We start from the raw sequence: 23,101 nt of genomic DNA on the forward strand, positions 1-23,101 counted from the left end.
AACTCATGCCTGCTAAGCACGCGCTCTACCACTGAGCTGTACCCTCCCCCCACCATGAAACATTCATAGGACGCAACCACCCTCTGCCACAAGTAGAGGGATGCGGGATACTGTTGTTCTAGAAAAGCCACTAGTTGCAATTATTTTCAACATAATGGTACAGAAACATTAAACCAACCCACAAGCTCCCTTTCTTTTCACACTCAAACCTGAATACAAAACGCTAATCAATGTTTAATGCTCCACCACATAAGTTATCATTTTCCAACCCTTCCTTTGGCCGTTGCAACTTTTTAAATAAACATTGACACTGAAAATAGCTTTACTGAGACACTGAAAATAGCTTTACTGACACATATACAAATACAAGCAAACCTAGAAAAATGGACAGGAGGCACTATCACCGGCTTAACTTTTTTCATCTCCGTCTTCTCCCTCGCTGTCATCATCACAATAGAAGATGTCTCTGAACAGGAAGACTTGCTTGGGGGCTGCCGGAGTCTGGATTTCGATCCCTTTTTTCTCCATCTTCTTCTCTAACTTTTCTTTAAGCAAAGGTAGACTAGTCTCATAAAGGTAGTCTATGATCTCTAAAGAAAAAAAACTGAATTTAGAAATGACCTGACAAAGCCTCTTCCCAAGGTCAAAGGCCAGAGGGCATCAGTGATGATAACGCACTGCTACTGCACTGCTGTGTGCAGGACCCGGCTTTGGTCGGCTCGCTTATATTTGCTCATTCAGTCCTCTCTCATAAAGCCAGGATTCAAACTCAGGAAGTGACGTCTGCTGAGTGCAGGAAGTGTTTCATCACATGCTCTGGGACAGAGTGTCGCCTGAGACAGTGGTGCCGGCGAGGCTGCTGGCGACTCTCCCGGAAGCCTGTCAGAGAACACCAAGCCTTGGGGCCCAGCCTAGAGATCAGGATCCACTATGTCTGGGTGAGACCCAGGGATGTGTATTTTTAACACATTCCCCATGTGACTCTGATGGTTCAAGTTTGGGAATCGCACATCTACACCACCCGCATGGCTGCAGAGAAGGAACCGGGCATCTCCGAGTCTTCTGTGGAACAGTGTGTGCCTGTGCACGTGTGTGTGCTGTGTGCAATCCAGGAGCACTCGCAGTTACTAAGCGCCCGGCACCCTGGTGACCACATTTTACAAGTTTGTTAACTCAGCTAGCACTTTGGAATGTCCTGTCGTGGAGGGGCTATAATTTGCCCATTTTTCACCCTTTACATTCAAGGAATCTGAGGCTCCTGGAAGTCAAGTCACTTGCCCAGGGTCGTACTATCAGTGTGTGGACCCACGCTGTGTTCTTAAGTAGAGACACTGAAAACACTGACCTGGAAAAGTCTTCTTCTGCCAAAAGGGAACATAGGTAGCTTTCAGCTTATAAAATTTAGTTTGAACGTAAGACGGAGGAACATCCCTTTAGGAAGGAAAAGATGTAAAACAGTTAGTGGCAGTTTCAAAATGAATCACTTCAGTCCTGTGCACGATAAGGTGTGGACCAGACGTAAGCAGCTTTCTTCATCCAAAAGTGAAATTCTCACATCTATGAATGTGTGATAAAAACAAGACACAGGTGAAAAGCTACTGTTCATTTTAAGCGCGCTCACACACACACAGACACACAACACAGAAGAAAAACAGCAGTACAAGACGGTTTCTGTTTAAATTAGAATAATTGAAGCGACCCGTCGGGAAGACAAGGTGTAACACCAGCTCCCGCGGGCTGATGCTTCCTTCCTGCGTCCTTGGCCCTGCCCTGAGCCCTCCCTCGGAGCAACAAACAATCCTCACGACCCCTCTACGCGGGAGCCCCGACTCTTATCGTCATTTCAGAGATGGGGAAACTGAGGCATGGAAAAGTTGTCCAAGATCTGACAGTTAATAAGAGGCAGGCCTGGGACGTCAGCTGGGTCCACTTCAAACCCTGCACTCTCAGCCACTGCACTTTGGATAACTACGTACTTGTCACAATTCAAAGGCAGAGGTACGATTTGTTATCTTGCAAAGCTTTTTCTTCAGAAAGGGGGATGCTCTGGTGACTCAAATGCACTTTCCACTGACGGTAAGCAGGACAGAAACAATCGAGTGTTAGGCTGCTTTCTAAAGGGAACGTCACTACCTTCACTTCCTGGGCACCTTTTTTTCTTAAACCATCGAAGCGTGATGTATTTGTTTCAATACTTAACTCATCTCGTTGTTACAGGATTAGTGTGAATAACTTTATCTGCCACGTATGTAAAAGATGGTCGGGCTCTTTCAACCTCTTTGCTGCTGCAACCACCCACTGAACGTGCACCACACGCCACATACTGTCTCCTCTAATCCTCGTTACAGTCCTTTTAAACCAAGCCGAGGAGACCACGGCTCAGAGACAAGTTAGGGAAGAACCTACCCGAGGATGGCTCAACAATGCGCAGGGTCCGAGGACTCAACGCCCGGCCCCTGTGACGGCAAAGCCCAAGTTCTAGGGCATCTGTGCCTCCCTTGCCCCACAATGCCCAGAGCCCGGGTTGTTCCTGATCAAAGCTCAGACTTCAAGAAGTAACAATAATTAATCTGGACGTTTTCAAACTAGGTAGATGTTACATCTCATTAGGTGGAGATGCTTTCTTTAAATCCCGCCTAAATCATTCACAAGGAAGGCTCAAGAATCTGAGGAGACTGAACTTTCAATTTAATTTTTTTTCACTGTTTTAATACATTATTAAACCTTTGAGCGTGTACTATGTCAAACAGTATTTGGCGAGATGCCAAAATGTCGACTTTACAGCTGTGAGATTTATAAATCTTAACTAGATCACTATTTAAGTATGTAACTTTACTTAAAATCATTAAAACCCCATTCTAATTTAAGAAATGTAATCTGAGGCAATGTCACAAAACACACAAACATTTATTGGCAAAGTCAGATTTGCAGAAAGTGGTTTGATACCAGCAGCTGTCAATGTGAATACTTCTCAGGATGGAAGCTGGTGGGGTGCACAGCAGGACCTCCAACCTTCAAAACACCTGACACCCTCTCTGTTCAGGGACCCACAATACTGAAGAGCAGGTGCCCCACCCCTGAGACGAGCTAGAAAAGGAAAAGGTTTGGAACAATGGGCACGCGTCTCTTGACTCCTGACAGGGCTTGTCATTCAAAGATTCCAATTCTCCAAGTTAAAAAAGAAACAAAAAACAGATTGTTCTTTGTTCTTTGTTCATAATTGTGAGGCATAAATAACTAAGCACCAGAACCAGTTTAAACCCCTCCTAATGGGTTTAATTGTGTGATGTTGACAACTTCACACCAGTAGCCACACTTCAGAGAAGGAGCAGGGCCACTACAGCCCTGCTCCGCTGTCCACCCTCCAGAACTAAAGGCTGAACAGCCCCTCAACACCCCCCACTTCCCAAAGTCCACCAGCCCTGGAGCCCACGATGCTCATCCCCATGCTCTGCTCAGGGGGCCGGTGCCCGGGAAGCTGGCTCTCCTCACCCAGCCAGGGAAACAGGTACTGGGGGTGCTGGCCTCCCTCCCTCAGCGAGAGCTGATTGGAAAATGCCAGGACTAAGCTGAGGCGGCCCCGGTGACGGCAGACAGCTCCCCACTCAGGCGACAAATGCAAGTCAACACCGAAACTACTGAGGGAAGCCTGAAGAGGAACCGGATCTTTATATGGTCTCAAAACACCTCCCCAGAGCCACGTCTCGGCACCAAGAGGAGAGCTGTTACTTGACTAGAGTCGGGAAACGGGGCAGACGCCGCCAGAGCCAGGGCATCAAAGTCAGAACCACGTGCCTCACGGCGGGATGTGGCGAGGTGACGGAGACACTGCCTGGCTGTGCCGGCGTCCTGCCGGAAACACAGAACCCGAATCTCACCGGGAGGGAACATCTGACAAACACCCCAATTGAGGGCCACTCTACAGGATGACCAGCCTGAATTCTCCCACAATTTCAACGTCAACAAAGACAAAGGCATTAACAGATACACGCTACCAAATATAAAACAGACAAACAAGGTCCTACTATATGGCACAGGGAACTATACTCAATATCTTGCAGTGACCTGTAATAGAAAAGAATCTGAAAAAGAATATGTATATATTTATGTATAACTGAATCACTGTGCTGCACACCTGCAACACTGAAATCAACTATACTTCAAACAATTTTTTTTAATTTTTAAAAAAATTAAAAAAGACAAAGGTAAAAGAACTTTGCAGAATAGAAGATACTAAAGAGACAGATGCTGGACTGGACCTTAAATCAGGGGGAAATGCTCGGAAGGACATTACTTGGGACAACTGGTAAAGTCTGAACGTGGACTGGGTTTTAGAAAATAACACCGTATCAGTGTCATACGGCTCAGTGCGGTAATGATGCTGACGTTATGCAGCATAAATCCTTGCTGAGGACATAAAGCCAACGTGGCAAACGGTAAAAGGCTGATGATGGGCGAAGGGGACGTGGGCTCTCTGCACCAGCTGTAACCGGTGAGCTCCTTGAAGCTTTTAAGAGACTCTGCACACATGTTGTTCATTCTTCTGCGGTGTCTTGGGGGTGGGGTGTGGAGGGCTTGACTGATTTACCTGGCCCAGTACTTAAAGTGGGGGTTCCCAATACTTAGGTACGTAAATACAATTTATAGGTGAGTTCCATAGGCAGCACAAATTTCAGTCCTGCTCCTTAAAATTATCTTTTCATTAGCTTAATAGTAAACAAATGGTCTTACCCTATGGCACTAGCAAGGTCTTCCCAGTCTATTTCATTAACGTCTTCCACATTTATTTCATACAACCTATGAGAAAAAATAAAAATTAAGTTTCCAAGCAAAAATCAGCATGATGGACTTCACGGATGCACAGACTATTACGAGATGGAAGGCCTCAGCGTGTGCACCCCGTTCCAGGCCCCGCATCACATGGGCCCAATGACACTGGCATGCTAACCCAAGGTTAGCCCAAGGTCATGGAGTAAGTGAGCTACAGACCAAAAAGCCACCTTTTCTCCTCCTGAGCCTCTGCATCTCCCACCAGACCCTGCTGCTTTCTCAAAAGCTGTGCAACACACAGCTTCACCCTTCAGTGCAGAGACACAGGAGCTGTGCATGGGTCTCCTCAGGACTCAGTAAGTGACGGACACTGGGTCTAGACCTTTGTACCTACTAAGCCATTTACCCTCAACACCACCTGATGAAGGCGGGGGAGTATGTCCATTCCACAGACCAGGAAATGGGGCTGAGGGCCCGAGTCACTGGCTCAAGGTCTCATGACTAATAGGCAGGCGGTACCAACATGGGGACCCAGGCCCACCTGACTGAAGATGCCCTCCTTGGCTCTACTAGTCTCTGCTGTCTCTCTGGGAAAGGAAAAAAGGTGGAGACATCCCCAGGATGACCAGCGTGGAGAACGAGGAAGCACAGCTATGGAGGAAGAGCGGGGTCAGAGCTGAGGGCAGAAAGAGTGAAACGGGACAGGGTGGCCCACTTCCAAGGTTTCTCCTGCTCTCTGCAGCTCCTCATTTGATGCCAGCCCACGTCCACTAGACTTGCAGGCTTTGTAAATCAGGCCCACGTCTCCCCTTCCACCAGGGGCGGAGGACTCTGCATGGACCAGGGACTCAAAGGCAAAACCAAAGATCAAGCAGCAGTGACGCCAGCTAACGCGTGCTGGAGAGCAGCAGGGCTCGGCCGGAATTATCTCCCTCCACTTTCCAATGGACAGAAATAACTCATGTCTACACGAAAGCCTTAAAGACTAACGTAACTTTACTGAGTGCACGGTGTGTTTTACATGCATTATTTCATCTCTTCTCCCAGTAACACTAAGGTGGGACCATTATCATCATCCTTATTTAAGGTGAGCAAAGCAAGACCCAGAAAGGTAGGAAACACCCAAGGCCACGCACGCAGAACGCGCGGCGGCGGGGTCCGAACCGCAGCAATCCCACTGCAGATGCTGCTGTCTACCGGCTGCTCCGGCTAGAGGGGAAAACGAGTGAAGCAGAGTCACTTTCTATTTCCGTACCTTTCAATAAGATTGATCTTGGCCTGCAGGCCATTAACTCCCCGGTATATGTCCCGGCCATTCGTCATCCTCTTGGTTAGAATTTCTGTCCTACATCAGAAGGAAAACACAGTTTACTTTAAGGGAGTAAACACCAAAATGCCTGCTGTTTCTCTCATTTAAACTGTCCTTATTCAGAACCACTTTCTAACTTTTGCAATTCATCATAGTAACATTCACCACTACCAAGAATATACCTATTTTTAAAAGCAGAAAAGGATAAATAAAGTGATAAAAAGTTGATGGTTATTGAAATTGGATAATGGATACAAGGAATTCAAGTTTGTGTGTACTATCAAATTTCCATAATAAACAGTTTAAAAATGGGAAGAAAAAGAATAAACCTGTTAGCAGGTACTAAAGGACACTGAATAAATTCAATTTACTCTTGATTGTTTATAAAACAGTGAAACACTGCTCTCATTACCACGAGAGCTGCTGGAACACCAAATAAGGCAAATTTAGTAAAGTGATAAATGATTCAATGATTCCTCTAAGGCCCAAAGCTCACAGCCCAGGGAAAGGGCTGTCTGAAGTTCTGAGAGCGGCAGCCCAATTAAGAATATTTTTAAAGTGCTTCTCTTGAAGAGCAAAATTTGTCACAATCTGATGGCCAAATCATTAGCTGTGACATTTACATTCTTGATAAGGGAGGTACACGACACACACACAGATAACTGACACCACCTTTACTAACAGCCACCCACGTTCACTGGTTTAAAACGTAACACTTGATGTCATTTCAATGTTTCATGAAGTAAGTATGTGTTCAGCATTCAAGTTCCCTACTTTTTGCTTCAAATTAAAAAAGAAGCCTTGCATGTTATTTAATTATGTTGATTGTGAAGCATAGCTACCCTTCATCATTTCGCTTTTAAAACACTGTCCTCCAATTGAGGACTCTTCCTTTTTTAAGTCCAAAATACAGGGGTAGATATGATCCAGCAATCCCACTCCTGGGCATATATCTGGAAGAAACTCTAATTCAAACAGATACATCCACCCTAATGTTCACAGCAGCACTATTTACAACAGCCAAGGCATGGAAGCAACCTAAATGTCCATTGACAGATGAATGGATATAGAAGTTGTGGTAAATATATAAGATGGAATATTATTCAGTCATAAAGAAGAATGAAATGATGCCCAAATGCCCAAAGCAACCTAAATGTCCATCAACAGATGACTGGATAAAGAAGTTGTGGTATATTTATATAATGGAATACTACTCAGCCATAAAAATACCATGTGCAGCAACAAAAATGGACCTGGAGATTTTTCATACTATGTGAACTTAAGCTGAAAGAGATATCACATATGATATCACGTATATATGGAATCTAAACAAACAAAAAAAGCCACAAATGCACTTATTTGCAAAACAGAAACCGATTCACAGAAATAGGAAACAAACTTATGGTTACCACAGCAGAAGGGGGGTATGGAGGGATAAATTGGGAGTTCGGGATTTGCTGATACTAACTACTATATATAAAATAAACAAAAGATCCTACTGTATAGTACAGGTAAGTATATTCAATGCCTCTAATGGCCTATTATGAAAATACAAAAAGGAATATATATACATATATACATACAAATGAATCACTATGCTGTACACCAGAAATTAACACATTGTAAACAGACTATATTTCAATTAAAAAAACTGACTGTATTTCAATTAAAAATAATAAATGAATTAAAAAAATAAAAATATAGGGGTAGAAAGGGCTCTGGTTCCTCCATACAATACATACCCCCCCCCAAATTATCTGTTCTTTAGAGTTTATTTCCTTGAGTGTAGTCTTCTATTAAAATAAACAAATATTCTACAGCAAACTCTAAGGTATTCAAACAATAAATAGTATAATCCAGGAGTTTGCCCCCTTTTTTGAATCCTGTTTGATTTTATTTACATGCACTCTGGAAAAGACAAAACTGCAGTGATGGAGAACACACCTGCGGTGGCCAGAGTTAGGATGGGGACAGGTAGGAGTCTGCTTTTAACATACAGTACGCCCACTGGATTTCGCTCTTCTCTGAAAGTCAAGGTGACCACGCCCCCTCTGTGCAGGAGGTGTGGGTCGTGGGCCGCAGAACCACTGCTTCAAGCAGTCATGTTGCAGCTGAATGTCCAGCTCAGAGAACCTCCAGGGCTAGGAAAAGCTATAGCAGGCAAAGAACGCGCAGTGAGCCCAGCACTGAAAACACTTCTGTGGGGCAGATGTACCTGAAGCAGCTCTGGGATGGAGAGCGTGGCTGCCTCACTCCGGGTGAAGGCAGGGGAACTGCTAAATTAGGAGGAAAAAGTAAACGGGCGGCGCTATTGAATTTGCTTGGTTACAGATGGTCCTTCTTGACCTGTGAGGCTCTCCACATGGTAATTACACATATTCCTAGTAACCTCACCAATCAACCCACTCTCTAGAAGTCTCTGAGAGAGACAGAGGGAGAATGCAGCTCGTTGAAATTTGCGTAAGAAGCCTCAGACTTACCACTTACTTTTACACTGCATCCAGTTCCTGGTCTCCACTTTCGCCTCCACTTCTACCCAGGATATGCCTTTGTAGAGCTTCTCCCGAACAATGGACAGGCGGCCTTCCGGATTCTCTTGGAGTCTGGAGTTCATCTCTCTTAGCTCTTGGGGAGACATTTTCTTCAGAATCACTTCTTCAACAGCCTTGATTAGTTTCTGGGTTTCTGTCTTACTCCAAGCACCATGATTTATTTCTATTGACAGAAAAGGATGGTCTTGAAGTTGCTTATCTATTTGCTGCCAAACACAGTATTAAAAACAAAATGGGGGGGGCATATAGCTCAGTGGTAGAGCGCATACTTAGCATGCATGAGGTCCCAGGTTCATTCCCTAGTACCTCCATTAAAAATAAATAAATAAATAAACCTAATTACCTACCCCCAAAACAAAAACCAAACAAATAAATTAAAAAACCCGACAGTGATGGATATGCCATTAGACGTCTGTCCAAACCCACAGAAGGTACAACACTAACAGGGAACCCTAACTGGAGGGGTTAGGACGTGTCTAAATGTGATTCTTTTTTTTCAGGTTTTATTTATTTACTTTTAGAGGAGATACTGGGGATTGAACCCAGGACCTTGTGCATGCTAAGCATGCACTCTGCCACTTGAGCTATACCCTTCCCCTTGGACGTGTCCAAGTGGATTCACGGACTGTGACAAACAGACCACTCTGGTGGGGGATGTTGCCAATGGGGGCTGTGTATGTGTCGGGGCAGTGGGTATAGGGGATATCTCTGTACCTTCCTCTGACTTTTACTGTGAACCCAAAACTGCTCTAGAAAAATAGTCTTAAAGATAAATCAGGCACTTTTCTAAGACAATGGGCACCATCTCAATTACACAACAAAAACTATCAAATGGATATGTGCAAATTAAAATACTAAAATTACTAAAAGGGCCACAAATTCTTTTTAAGAACTAATGCCAAGGAAAAAATCCTTTCTTAAAGTAATCTATTTTTCTTTAACTTCCAAAAAGCCATTTCCCATTTCTGAGAATAATTATCACCCACGTAAAATTGCGAGGTTCTCGAACATTCAGTGGGGAAAAACTAAGCAAGTGACTTTATGCATAAAGCTCTCCCCAAGAGTTTCTGGAGTGAAATTAACCACTGTGATGTCACCGCAGTGGTGATGGATGCGCCTGGCAATTTCTGAAGCTGACCATCAGGGCAGGGCATCAGAAGCTTCCACGCTTCAGTCCTCTTGTCCAGATGTTCACAGTCACTCTAAGGAAGAGGCTGCAAACCAGCAGGCTGTAAGTATCTCTGGTTTGGCCCAGAGAGGGTTGCTGTTACTGTTTCTCCAATAACAATCTGGATGAATATTTAAAAAATCAAGTCTCAAGGAAAAAAAGGTATCTAGAATTCATACACACACACACAGACAAATCCAGATTTTTGCTTTACTTTTTGGAAACTGAAAAAAACTGGCCACACGGAGTCTTTGAACAGCACCAGGGGCTGGAGTTGGGGGCACAAGAGGCCTGGGCTCCACTCACCTCAGGGCCTGCCGTGTGCCGGCCACGTGCACGGCTCTGCCCGTGGGGCCCCCGCACGCGAATCTCAGTGCTGACCTAACACCGACTAAGGACTGTCTTCTCAAAGCAGCTGGGGATTTTCTAATGTGGGGAATATAACCAAGGACACTTTTTATGAAAGAGGAGAAAAAGAGACAGGAGATCCCTGTGCTGGCTGTGGGAAACGTCCCTGCCTACCAGGCCCTCCCTCCCAGCCTTGGTGGCCCAGGCTCTCTTCCCCACCAGCTTCCTTGGGTATCGGTTCACCAGCGAGTTATAATCACGCTGAAAGCTACTGAACTGGGATGGGCTAGAAATCAGCCTGGTGCATAAAGGCTGCACGGTTTCATCGATACACATGAGGAAATGAATCAGAACAGAGGACGGCTTGAAAGTGACGACTCTCTGGGAAGACAGGCCTGCACTGACGCCCGGGTCCTGGTCCCTGTGGGCTGACGCAGGCCTGCTGCGCTGGTTCATTCACCCTGGTGGGCACCAGAGAGCACGACTTACGACTGCTGATCTGGGAGAACTTCAGGGCCACGGAGAGGCTGCTTCGAGACACCATCTCACCAATCTTTTTCCAGTCGTTTCCATGGAGGGACTGGTATATCTTTACCTTCTCGGTATCTCCTTTGCTATACCTAAGAGGAAGGGAAACGTATCACAATTATGCATTAACCACAAGATTAAAAACTATCCTCATCTCTGGCTGCCGCAGCGCTGGAAAAGGTGGAATGGGGCGGGCTGTCAGAAACCCGGTTCAGCGCAGCCCTGCGAGGACCAGAGCCTCATCACCCATTTATCTGCCTCTGCCTTTAGACCAGCGCTGTCTAACAGAAATGTTGTATGAGCCACGTATGCCACCTAAGACTTTCTAGTGGTCCCGTGAAAATTAATTTTATTTAGTTTCCATGAATTTATTTAACAATATATTTTATGTGACCCCATGTATTAAAAAGACAACCATTCCAACATGTAATCAGTATTTAAAAGCATGAATGAGATTCCTTACATTCTCTTCTTCACACTAAGCCCTCTAAGTCCAATGTGTGTTCTACTCCTTGGCAGATTTCGGCTTGGACTAACCACATTTCAAGTGGTCAAAAGCCACACGAGGCTGGCAGTCACCGGGATGGACAGCACAGCTCTGCAGGGGAGGTCCTAGCAGGGGAGGGACCCTGTCGGTTTTCTACACCACGGCATCCATAATGCTTGACAGACAGATGTCCAAGAACTACGTGGCAGAGGCTGAGCACAAATATGTAACTTTTTAAGGAAGCAAAGGTACAGGAACCCCACATAGAACAAATATATTAAAGAAAAGAACTAAAATGCACTACAATATAAGTAGATTTTGAGATGAAGCACCTTAAACGTTTAAGTGAAGGAAAAGCAATTCCTTAACGTGGCGGGGTGGGAGGTGGCGGATTCTGTTATTACTAACGCAACACAAAAGCAGCCCTAGGAAAAGGCAAACCACTGCTAACAACAGCGACCCACAATCACGTCGGGACGATGAGATCCCACTGTTCTCAGAAATTCATCTAAAATGCAGAGAATGGTGAACACCAATGCGTACGCCTTCACTGCTGAGAATCAAGCTTTCTAGTAGTTTCCAACTCAAGGCAATCAGGGCCTTTCTGAGACTAATAAAAGCCGACTTGAAGGCATCCTTGAAGCAAACAGAAAAGAGGACAGAAGAGGGAAATTGAATGTACAAAAATGAGGAAACAGGGGTACTGAACTCCCCAACCCCTGAGGGCCTTATAATTCCTTGACTGGACTTTCTGCAGTTTTTTTCACTTAGGAATTCCTTAAATTGGAAAAATATTCTAAGGTAAATGGTCATCACAACACAAATAATATGGTACAAATGAATGAACTTTCTTATTGGAATGACAGGTGCTCATTATTCTAAAAATTTCATTCCTGCACTGATATGACGGGTAGAAAAACATGCCACCTCTCTGATTTACCAAAAGCATCTTTTAAGTCCCATTTACAATGTCATCTTCAGTGAATTTCCTAAAAGTTCTGTCCATGGCTGTCCAACGTTGGGGCTTGGGAAAAAGGGAGGGCAGGTTTCAGTCTGTGTAGGGGGCCTTTCCTCTACTTAAGGTTTGTTTCTTTTGGTTAAAATTTAAAAAAAGAAACCAAGGTCATAGCGCTGTTGGAAGTTCTGGTAATACGTACGTCTTGCTTTAAAACCACGTAGCTAAGGAGGACTCAACCGGCCCTGCTGGCGGCACTCACTCCACCTCCCAGAGCGAGATCAAGTAGTCGAGCCCATGGTTGCTGCCTGGGTCCTCGCAGGTAGGGCCCGATGCCTTCCGGCTCCTCCCCTGGTCCCTGGGCAGAGTGCTGACCCATACTCGACACTTAATCTACATTCGCTTTATTTGGAAAGTTGGAAACAGACTATAACTGAGTATTTCATTTAGGATAAAAGGGAGGAGAGAATGGTTGTCACTACATGAAGCTCTCTGCCTCGATGTTACTGAATCACACTGAAATGACCTCACACCAGCACTCAACTCCACCTTTGAATATTTTGGGTTCTGAAAACCCAAAGCACTGGGCTAAGTGAGAAGGAACGCCTGGGTTTGCAGGGAGATTACAACTTACCAGAGAAAATTTCACGAGCAACAGTAAGAGGCAGAGCATGCAGAGGGCTAAAACGAAAGAAAAAGCTGCAGATCTCGACAGGGAAAGGTCACAGAAGATTTATTAACAAAGTGGAAACTGAAGAGAGCCTTGAAGACATACACCTGACAGCAGATACCCACTCTGGGTCCGCACACAGAAATCGTCACGATTTTGGTGCTTCTAACCTGTTCCTGTGGACGTTTTGCTTTATAGTATCAACCAAGACCAGAGAAACGGTCTGCTCAAGCTGCTAAGCTTGCTGACTTACCTGCCTTTGTAATTATTGACATCGAACATCTTCTTTGCTCGATAGTACACCAGCTTCCAGGGCCGGGCAATGCCCTTCCCTAAAGGCAGGAGAAAGGTACTCAGAGGTGCACACAGAGCATGGCGTGAAGGGCAGTCCCGATGGTGAACGGAACCCAGAACAGCCGCTTCCAACAGCACGCGCTGTCCCAGACCCCGTGGGAAGGCTGGGGTTTCCTGTGTCCCACAGAAAGCTGTCTCGGGGAGCAGATACACAGAATCATCAGTTTCCCTGGCGACCTCCAAAAGTTAGACGCTTAGTGTGTAAGGCTCCGGGCTTTGGGTCTGCCAAATTCATGGAAGAGACCCTTACAAGGCAAAGTGATTTTAACATAATTTGAATTAGGAGGCAGGGGTGCTAAGGTGGAGAACACAGGCCAGCGGGTCTCCATGAGATAAACAAGAAAGCTTTCCAAGCGAACAACTCGTCCCTGCTTTCCCACTCTCAAGAAGAGAAACCCCCACAGGGCTCGCTGTTCTGATTTCCTCGGCGCATTCCAGAGAACACCTAAGAAATTATCCTCTTTAAATTTGAGAGAGGTTTTTTTTTCAGTCGAAACCGACGTTGCTTCCTGACCTTCAAACTTTCCAAGGATGCCTCCCAGAGAAGAGTTCCCGCTCCAAGCATGTATACAGCTACATGAAAACTGTGAGGCGCTACTCTTGGGAGACAGGACAGCCCCAGTGCCTGAAAGCCACGCTGGCAGCGAAGACACCACGCACACGCACTGCACGCACAGCGCGGGCCGCGGGGCCTCCGAGCAGGGCAGGAAGCCTGCGGGGGCGCAGAGTGCCCACTGCCTGACTTACCGATGTGCAGTCTGAACGAGTGCTTCCTTTTCAAGTTGGTGATGGTGGATTTCTCCTCTGGGTACCTATCTGCGTACAGCAGCTTGTCTGCGTTATCGATTCCCGTCAGGGACAGAAATTCTTGCACGTTTTTCTCTAACTGCTTATTTTCCTTCACAGAAAACTTGCCAAATTTAATGGTGACACCTAGGGTTGGGGGTGGGTGAAAAAGGACGCAACTGTCAACCATGAATGAAAGCGAACCAACGCTGGGTCTTTAGCCATTTAGCGTGGCCCCTGCCCGTGCCTTTGACAGCCGCTTTCCGTAGAGTTTGGCTCAAACCACACCCTCCTCCCAAAGGCTTTCCCTCATCATCCTACTCCAATGTGACCTTTCTTGTGTCATCAATCTCTCCCCACCCTCCCTTTTTTTTAACCTCAAGGTACTGGGGATAGAACCCAGGACCTCATGCATGCTAAGTATACGCTCTACCATTGAGCTACATCCCACCTTCCCAGCATTTAAAATAATCATTAAAAAAAATTAGCAGTAATTTATATTCATTAAAGTTCTAACAGTATTGATATAAAAGTTATCTAAAAGAAGCCCCCCTTCACTCTGCTCTGTCGCACCCCCCACCCTGCCACCACGGCGGGGCTGTGCACTGGCTGGCACAAACGTGAACACAGACGTATCATCTCTCATTTCTCTACGCATATATGTTGGGGGGAGGTGGGGCGATGTCACTGCACTTCATGTTCTGTTCCTCATCATAACTGAGAGCACTCAAGTGTCATTATTACTGACTGCACGATACACTCTATTTTCCTATTCTTAGACTTATCTAAAAAATCTTTTACAAAATGCATACTCATAAAAATTTCAACACAGAATACAGAAATAAAGTGGAATCCTACACATACTGCTCTATAAATTGTGTTTTTCTCGCTTAATCTATTTAAAAAAAAACTCATCTCATCAACATGATTAATTCCATAAAGCCCCTCTTTTTACTTCTTTCCATGACCAGTGGCATCAGGCCTCACACAGCAGATACACGTGAGTAAAAACTGCTCACATGGCGGTCACAGCCTTACATTTGTGGTTTGTTCTGAAACCCAGTAAGCTTTCTGCGAGGTTCTTGTAACACAGTGAGATCAAGGAAACCAAGCTGGGTCTTGCTTGAGACCATGCCCCCTCCAACCAGCTCATCCCCGAATTAACATCCTGGGGAAAGAGAAATGGCCCTTGTCAAAGCGGACGATGCTGACATGAGGGGTTTTGTTTGTTTATGTTAGTTTTATCTCGCAAGTGCACCCTCCCCAGGCCCTCAGCCACCAAGCCTCCTCCCGCCCTTCTTCCAGGTCTGATCTTCTAGGCCGTGGATCACCTGGCTCCTTCAGCCCATTCCTCCTCGCCTCCTCTACCAGAAGTTGGGCCAAAAAGAGGAGAACCAGTGTATTTCATTTTGCTAATTTTACAGCTCAGACCACAATTCTGGAAGGAGGTAAGCAGAAAGTAGCTAGCGGATGCTTTTTGGAAATCAGTCTGAATCATTCACACAGGAAAGTCAGGACTAGTTACGCAGACAGAAAAGTTCAACAAATACTGAAGGCCCACAAGCTCACCCTGGGCTTTAAACTCCTTAAAGCGGCCCAGGTCGTCCCGGTACATCCGCTTGATGGTGGTGGCAGCCCTCTCCCTGATGTCAGGGATGAACTCTTGGAGCTGCTTCACAGCAGAGTCCAAATCCACGTCGCGGTCACCAGAGCCTCTCAAATCTTCAAATAAATACTTTCTTTCAGAATCTTTAGCCAATTTCAAACTGCTTTCTTCTTCATTTGTAGGTTCTAACCTAAGGAGAAAAACTGGATTGATTATCACTGACAGGTCACTTGCTTTAATGGCTTTCAAATTCTTTTCTCACAGTGACTCTCACTTAGACTGCAGCCACATTAAAACTAGACCCTGGAACTGACTCCATCTGTGATGCCTGAACTCTTCTTCAGTGTCGCTCTCCTAACCTGGCCACGCCCCAGAGGCACATGTGCAGCCCTGCGCCCTCTTCCCACTGGGTATCATTTTTTCTATTACTCTTCCTCAACTTTTTTGTTTCAGATACTGAATTCCTAATAAGGTAAGCCCTCTTCTAACCCCATGGACACTCAAGATTCCTCTCCCCAAGGCTTCCAATGAGTTAAGTTTTATAATAATGGTTACTAACTAGTTAAGTCAATATTCAGAGTTGACGTAGTTATAACTGTTTTGTTGCAGTTAACAATGGCCACATTTTTTCCCATTTGAAGTACAAAGAAAACATAGCTTCCTCTGTATCTATCACTCATTCATCCCAAACCTTCTGCCCGATGTCCAAAGCTGCTCGTACAATGTTCAACTGTATCAGCTAACCACTCAGACAGGAAACTGAGAAACAAAACAAATAAAACAACTCTGCATTTGAGCAAAGGGTCAATAACTTTCACAGGGTCCACAGCCCAATACCAGTGAAGAACCACAGTTCTAAAACATTTCTGCCTCATGATTAGTGATCTAAAACTGTCCCCAGTGACATGGCCCAGGGGATGATAAGAGTGGGCCCCTCTCCCATTTAACTTCTATGTGAAACTATTTTAAGCCAGGACAATCTAGCAAACATAAGTCACTGAGTACACATGGGGAGAAAATCTGTCCTAAGTCCTAGGAACTGAGACAAAGTGGTTTAAAGAAATTCCTGCATTTTTATTCATCAACCAGTGTATTTAAATGTTAATTATACAAATAATGATATCTACTTTTATTTTATTAGTGAGAACCCTAATTCAGCTTTTTTTTCCTGCACCGTAACATTCTAAGCTACCTAATCCCTTCTTCTAGCTATGTGAATGCAGACAAGGGTAATTTGGTGGTCTTAAAATGCCTTTTAAGCTTATGCATAGAATTTCAGGGCTGGAAATGACACAAATGAACTTATTTACAAAACAGAAACAGACTCACAGACATACAGAACAAGCATGGTTACCAGGGTTGGGAAAGGAGGTGGGAAGGGATAAATTGGGAGTTTGAGATTTGCATGTACTAACTACTGTATATAAAATAAACAAGTTTCTACTGCAGAGCACAGGGAACTAGCTATATGCAATATCTTGCAGTAACTGATAATGAAAAAGAACATGAAAAGGAATATATGTATGTACACGTGTAACTGAAACATGTGCACACCAGAAATTGACACAACACCGTAAACTGACTACACTTCAATTAAAAAAAAAAATCACCAAAAGTGGGGGAAAACAGAATTTCAGGGCTGGAACAGTTCTTAGTGAAAACCGAATCTAACTGCCTATTTCATACATGAAGGAAGGATGGTGCCTGCCAAGGTACTCAGTTCAGCATTCCCTTCTGTACATCTGATGGCCTATCTCTCTGTGATTTCTGCCACTTACTGTGGACGTGCTGAACAAAGAGGTCACAGGCGGAACGCACACACAACACGCACACCGTCAGAAGCCCCAACACCCCCAGGTTACCTCTGCACCTCTTCCAAACAGGCCTGGGTTCCCTCCTCTTGTGGCCTGGGTTTCGCACTGTCCTCCATCAAGGTACCATTATCTTCCAGTGCATCAGAGGGTGTGTCCTCAAAGCTTTTCACGAGCACTGAAAAATCACCTCCGGACGCCGCAGCATTTTCAACAGATCTCCGCTTCCTTTTCTTAGACTTTTTCTTCATGCTGCTTGATTGCTTCCCACTTTCTGCAGTCCCGGCCTCGCTGACCACTTGTGATCCCTCAGAGTGCCCAGTCTCAGCACTCTCCGGCGAGGCCTCAAACTCCTCCTGATTTGAACGGTGTCTCTTTCTTTTCTTGGACTTGTGTTTACGAGCAGGTCCTGCGAGATGTGTAGTTTCACCTTCGCAGCCCACGGAAGGCTGGGCTTCCTGCTCCCAGGGTTCTGACGGAGGCAGAGGGACGCCTGCACCAGGGCCTTCCTCAACAGCATCACAGGATGCAGCTTTCCTATGCCGTTTTTTATGCTTTTTCTTCCGAACTTTATCACGCAGTCTTTCTGACTCAGTTTTACGTGGTTTAGTAACGGAATGTGGTTCATCTGCTCCAGGCTCTTTCACTGACTTTCGTCCCTTGCTTATAGCAACGTAAACGACATCCACATCCCTTCTAACCTTCTTTGGTCTGTTCTCAATGTTTTCTTTATCCACCACAACGTACGCAACACTGGTTTCCTTGTCTACATCCACGGCACTTTTTTTTCTCTTTTTATTCTTTTTGGGGATAGGAGGGGCCTTTTCAGTCTCATCACAGAATTCTGATCTTTTCAAAGGAGAAGAAACAAGATGCCGGTGGTCCTTTCTCTTTTTTTTCCTCTTAGTTACGTAAGACTGTCCATTGGCCAGGGGGGAGTCTCTGAAACTTTCATGGCAATGCCTCTGATGTCTTTCCTTATATACACGACACTTTGTCTTCTTCTTGTCAAAGACTGGAGTGTGGGTTTCCAATCTGCTTGATTCTCCTTCCATTTTGTTCCTACATGGAAACTTAACAACACGGTTTATTTTTGCAAAGCATTTTAAATGTTAGCCTCAGGAGGAAAAAAAAAACACAGAATGAAACTGCAGGACAAATGACGAGCCTGCAGCACAACTATAAATTGTGTATTACTCTAAACGCATAGGAGGCTCGCTGTAATTCACTCGTCCCATTCCACTGTCTTTATGATATAGAAAAAAATCAGCTGACTGAGAACAGTGCTCTGCCTGGTCAGGCTCCTGTTCCCCCTTGGTCTCACCTTTTGCGCTTCCTTTCCAACTCTGTGCTCCACCCACGTGCCTTTTTGTGGTTCCCAAAGACGCCAAAAAAACCCTTTCGCCAGCTCAAGGGCTTAAAGCACACGGCTCCCTCTTTCTGGAACGCACTCTGCTGCCTCCCTCCCCTCCCTTCATCCTCATCCTTCTGAGCTTGGCTTAAACATCACTTTAAGAAAGCTTCCCCTACTTAAGGAGGACACAGACATTATGGCAATCATGTACATTACATTTCAAACACACAAAACAATTTGTGTGTCTTTTCTGAATGGATATGTGTGTAGTGTAACTATGAATACAGCATGGGGATTACACTTGGCAAATTCAGGGATTAGGATCAGGTATGGAGCCAGTTTCTCTTCCATCTGTAATCTTTCATTTCGTAACTGGAGTAGTGAGTGCAGGGGTGCTTATCCTATTTTTCACCTACTCTTATTTTAATGCCTGAAATGGTTCACTTAAAAATCAGGGGCTGGGGGTGGGGGACGGAGCACGTGCTTGGCGTGCCTGAGGTCCTGGGTTCAATCTCCAGTGCCTCTGTTAAGGGGAGGGGAAGAAACAAGGGGCAGAACAAGGGTGCAGATTGCTTTCGTTTGTGTTTAAAAGCAAGTGACAGAAAGTACATACATAGGCCTCATTACCTTCTCCCCTAAAAAACAAAAACAAAAACAAAACAAACGACAGAAAGGGTATGTGTACTGTAAGTATTTATTTTAAAAAAACAAAAACAAAGAAAGAAGCCTTCCCCTGGCCCCTTGGGCTTGGCCCCTCCCCCAAACGCTACTCTTTCTCCTTTGCAGCACTGAGCCCAGCTGGGCTCACAGGGGGAGCATCGTGCATCACCGGCCTCAAGTCAGAAGATCACCTCTTGGAGAAAGAGGCTGAATGGGGCCTGTTGGTGTCTAAGAAAAAGTCAGAGCTCTGCGATAAGCTGGAATGAAGTTTAACAAGGCTCCAGTGTCAACACTCACACAGAGCACGCACATTCTGGAGGGAGTTTAAGTACAGAAATAGAAGTGGACTTCAGAGAGACATGGTTCAAAATGCAATTTTACAAACGTCTGAAAATTCTCCTTGCTCTGTACTGCTTCTGGGTTTCAACTGTCAAGATTTCATTTCTCTTCGACTAGTTTGTACATTTAGGTGGTTCACACATCAAAATAATCTATCTTTACTTCCTCTCCTTTCTTATGGAGCTGGTAGCATCTATGTACTCTGATCTGTATTTTGCTAGTTTCACTTAACAGATCCTGGAGATCTGTCTTTACCAGTGGCCTTTCGAGTCTGAATGCTCAGCACATCTACAGAAGGTACCTCATTTCTCCTGGGTGTAAAGAAGTATAAGAACTGTGCGGCTGGAGGGAAGGGGATTATGAATGAACGTGTGGAGTTTTATACCTCTAAGCCAAATCCCCTAGTCCCAGGATCTCACCGGCAATATGGCACCCAGAGCTTTGGTTGCGGCCTTCCTCCCTGATGTCACCCAGAAACTCACCGAAACCCATCTTGTGGGAATATGGAACACCATGATGCCTCCTAAAGAACAAGGACCATACAAACTTCCCTCGTGACAGGTTAAGGCTGTTAAACAGAAACCAGATGCTTCCTGGAGGCAAACGATGCTAATCTCAGAAAACTGAGCTAACATGAGTAGAAACCTGCACCGGCACATACACCCTGCCATTTGCTAAAGGGAGGGCAAAAAGGTTATCTGTGACCAGACCTGACCTATTCACAAGTCGGAAGCAGGAAGCCAGGAGGAGACAGGATGACGACCATCTTTTAATGACTAGCCTAGAGCGCTGGGGGCCTGGTGATCGCCATTAGGCTTCAGTAATCCTCACAACTATTCTTAGATTATTTCCTGCTAGAGAATCATAATAAACACGATGCAGACCGGGCATTCAGGGCTCTTGATCCATGAGGTCTTGAGTCCCCCGGTCCCATCTTTGATTTAACTCGTGTCTGTCTTTCTTAAGTGCTACGTCACCCGTCCGTTTCCAGGAACCATTGTTGCACTGGCCGCAACGCACCTAGAGCCTCTCTGAGGCCTCAGCCATAGGCAGAGTGATGCTGCAAGTCGCTGCTCTATTCAGAGAGGGTCTAGCAGGCTTTGTCCGTCTTCTCCCCAGCTATGGCCGTGGCATCTAGCAGCGTGCCTAGCTCATAGGAGGAGCTCAATAAATTTTTTTTTTTTGAGAATGAATGCCTGCTCTTTGGCTGCCCTTGAACTGTTAAGAACACTTGCTTGCTGACTACAGCTGGGACCTGAGCACTGGCCAGTGACAGCACCATGTCCCACTAGCTCTGCGCTGTCCGACAAAAAGCCGCCAGCCACACGAGGCTGCTGTGCACCTCTAACTGTAAAATGCACACTGCATCCCAAAGACTGAGAACAAAGAGAAAGATCTCAATCCTCATTTCTGTATATTGCTTTCATGTTGAAGTAACCGTTTGGATATTGTTAAGTAAATGAATTCCTAATTCTCTTTCCTTTTAATGTTTTTTTTTCCTTTTTTAATGTGGCTACTAGCACATTTGAAATGGCACGTGCGGCTTGGGGGACAGCACTGCTCCAGATAGCTCACTTGCCCCCTCTTCTTGAAATAATCATTTCAAATCTCCTTGACTCTCAACGAACTTCTCAAGTCCATTTCCTGCATTCTCACTTGCAGCAGATAAACTTCCTTATGACCTCACTCTCTCACACACATTAGACAAGAAAGATGCTCCCCCTCCAAATTCAGCATGTTTGCCTGCATCTGCCCCCTTCTCTTTCCCTCTTGCCACCACAAAGGAAGTGTCTCTGCACCTGTCAAAGGCCACTGCCTCCACATGTGTGTGGGAGTCCCAACCTCCTCCACCTGCTCCATCAGGTAACCTGTCTCTCTCCTATACCTTCAGCTTCTCCTTTCTGCACTGGCTCCCTTCAGTGATGCTCCAATAATCTTTAGATTCTTCTAACTTAAAACAAACATACAAACAAAACCCCCAAAGATGCCACCATCCCCTAACCCTAAAGTCCCATCGAGCTGTTCCGTTTCCCCTTCTTCACGGGAAAATTTCTAAAGAGAGAAATTCTTCTTTCTGTTTCCTTGACTTCCAACTTCTTAACCCACTTCTTTGCAGCTTCCACCCCCACTCCCCCTCCCTAGACTGCTCCAGTAAGAGTGTCTGTGATCTTCAAGCCCTGTAATTCAATAGACGCTTTTCTGGCCCATCTTTCAGGATCTCTTAACAACAATGAATAGAGAAGATCATTCCCTGTAATCAGTTTCTTTTTTTCCCCCTTTCTTTCTTTTTTGTAAACACTTTGTAAGCTTCTCCTGGTCTCCTGAACTCAGCACAACCTCTGAAGTACATTGTCACTTCTCACTAAAAAGTTTTTATGGTTTCTCTCACATTCTTAAGATAAAGTCCTCAATCCTTACAGACCTACCATACCCCTCAAGATCTAGTCTGGTCCATGCCTACCTTTCCACCTCTCATTTCTGAGTTGCAGACAACCTGCCTTCTTTCCGTTCCTAGAATACACCATGATGCTTTTCGTTCCCAGGGACTTTGCAAAAGCATCTCATTCTCCCAGGAATGCTTTTCTTCAGCGTTACCTTCCTGCGCTCTAAGAGGGCTAAGTTTGCAAATCACTTTCCTTAATCCCTTGACTGGGTCCAGCCTCCTTGTTATACAGTGTTTCTCCACCAACCAGCCGCTTCCCTGCTGCCCTTCGCTCCGTCGTGTATAACCGGCCTCCTAAGGGCCGGCGCTTTTGGTCCGCCTGGCTCGCAAGTGGTTCCCGCGCGTTCGATACAGTTAGGTATGCTTTTACCCCCACTTATTCGGAACGTACTACTCCCCGGCCCGCAGGGAGCGCCCAAGCCTGGTCCCGGGGCCTCTGCCCACTTTGGTGCCGGAGAGACCCAGCTCTGCTCTGCTCCGGGGTAGGCGCCCCGGGCTGGGAGGGAGGAACTACCGAGAGGTCGGCGCGGGGAGCCGGCCTGGGCTCCCGTGTGGAAGGGCCTGAGCGGCTGCGGGGAAGCAGGCGCCACCCCCCTCTCTGGGGACCTGGGCCAAAGGCGGGTCTCCCGCGCGAGGAAGACAACGGCCACTCGGTTTATAAGCGCGCGCTGGAAAAAAGAACAACTGAAAAACGCTCTCACCTACCGCGCGAGAGCGCCGCCACCTTTCTTCCAACCCGGAAGTGCGAGGTCGTGGAGGCGGAAGTAGTCTGCGTCGCTTCCGGCCCGCCTCCTCCCGCGTCCCGCTGCGCGAGCAGCGCGCCCGACGTCTGACCGCGACCCTGGCGGCGTCGCCTGCGCCTTTTACTCTTGGGGTCGTGGGGAATAGGGAGGGGGTGGTAAGAGCGTGATGCTAAAACAGAGAAAGGGGGACAGAGCGCTTCGGTTTTCTTGCTAATCAT

General features: G+C 45.9%; 1 protein-coding gene across 7 annotated transcripts; it reads right to left on the reverse strand.

Annotated features, from left to right (window-relative positions):
* Positions 1–317: 317 nt before the first annotated feature.
* TTF1 (transcription termination factor 1) lies at positions 318–22,890 on the reverse strand. 7 transcript variants are annotated; one of them, XM_072960353.1, is made up of 11 exons: positions 22,842–22,890; positions 17,396–18,417; positions 15,497–15,723; positions 13,889–14,074; positions 13,041–13,119; positions 10,637–10,767; positions 8,560–8,794; positions 6,026–6,115; positions 4,732–4,797; positions 1,346–1,431; positions 318–590 (listed from the first exon to the last, which is right to left on the reverse strand). In XM_072960353.1, exons 2-11 carry the CDS (start codon positions 18,397–18,399, stop codon positions 409–411), a joined length of 2,286 nt encoding a protein of 761 aa, XP_072816454.1. In that variant the 5' UTR covers positions 18,400–18,417; positions 22,842–22,890; the 3' UTR covers positions 318–408. The 7 variants fall into 7 exon arrangements, 6 of the variants coding, with proteins under 6 accessions (XP_072816454.1, XP_072816453.1, XP_072816456.1 ...); XM_072960352.1 differs by having other exon boundaries at positions 22,846–22,887; XM_072960355.1 differs by having other exon boundaries at positions 17,396–18,406; positions 22,846–22,868.
* Positions 22,891–23,101: the final 211 nt, after the last annotated feature.

The sequence above is a fragment of the Vicugna pacos genome, chromosome 4 (genome assembly GCF_048564905.1).
Source record: "Vicugna pacos chromosome 4, VicPac4, whole genome shotgun sequence".
Classification (NCBI taxonomy): Eukaryota; Metazoa; Chordata; class Mammalia; order Artiodactyla; family Camelidae; genus Vicugna; species Vicugna pacos.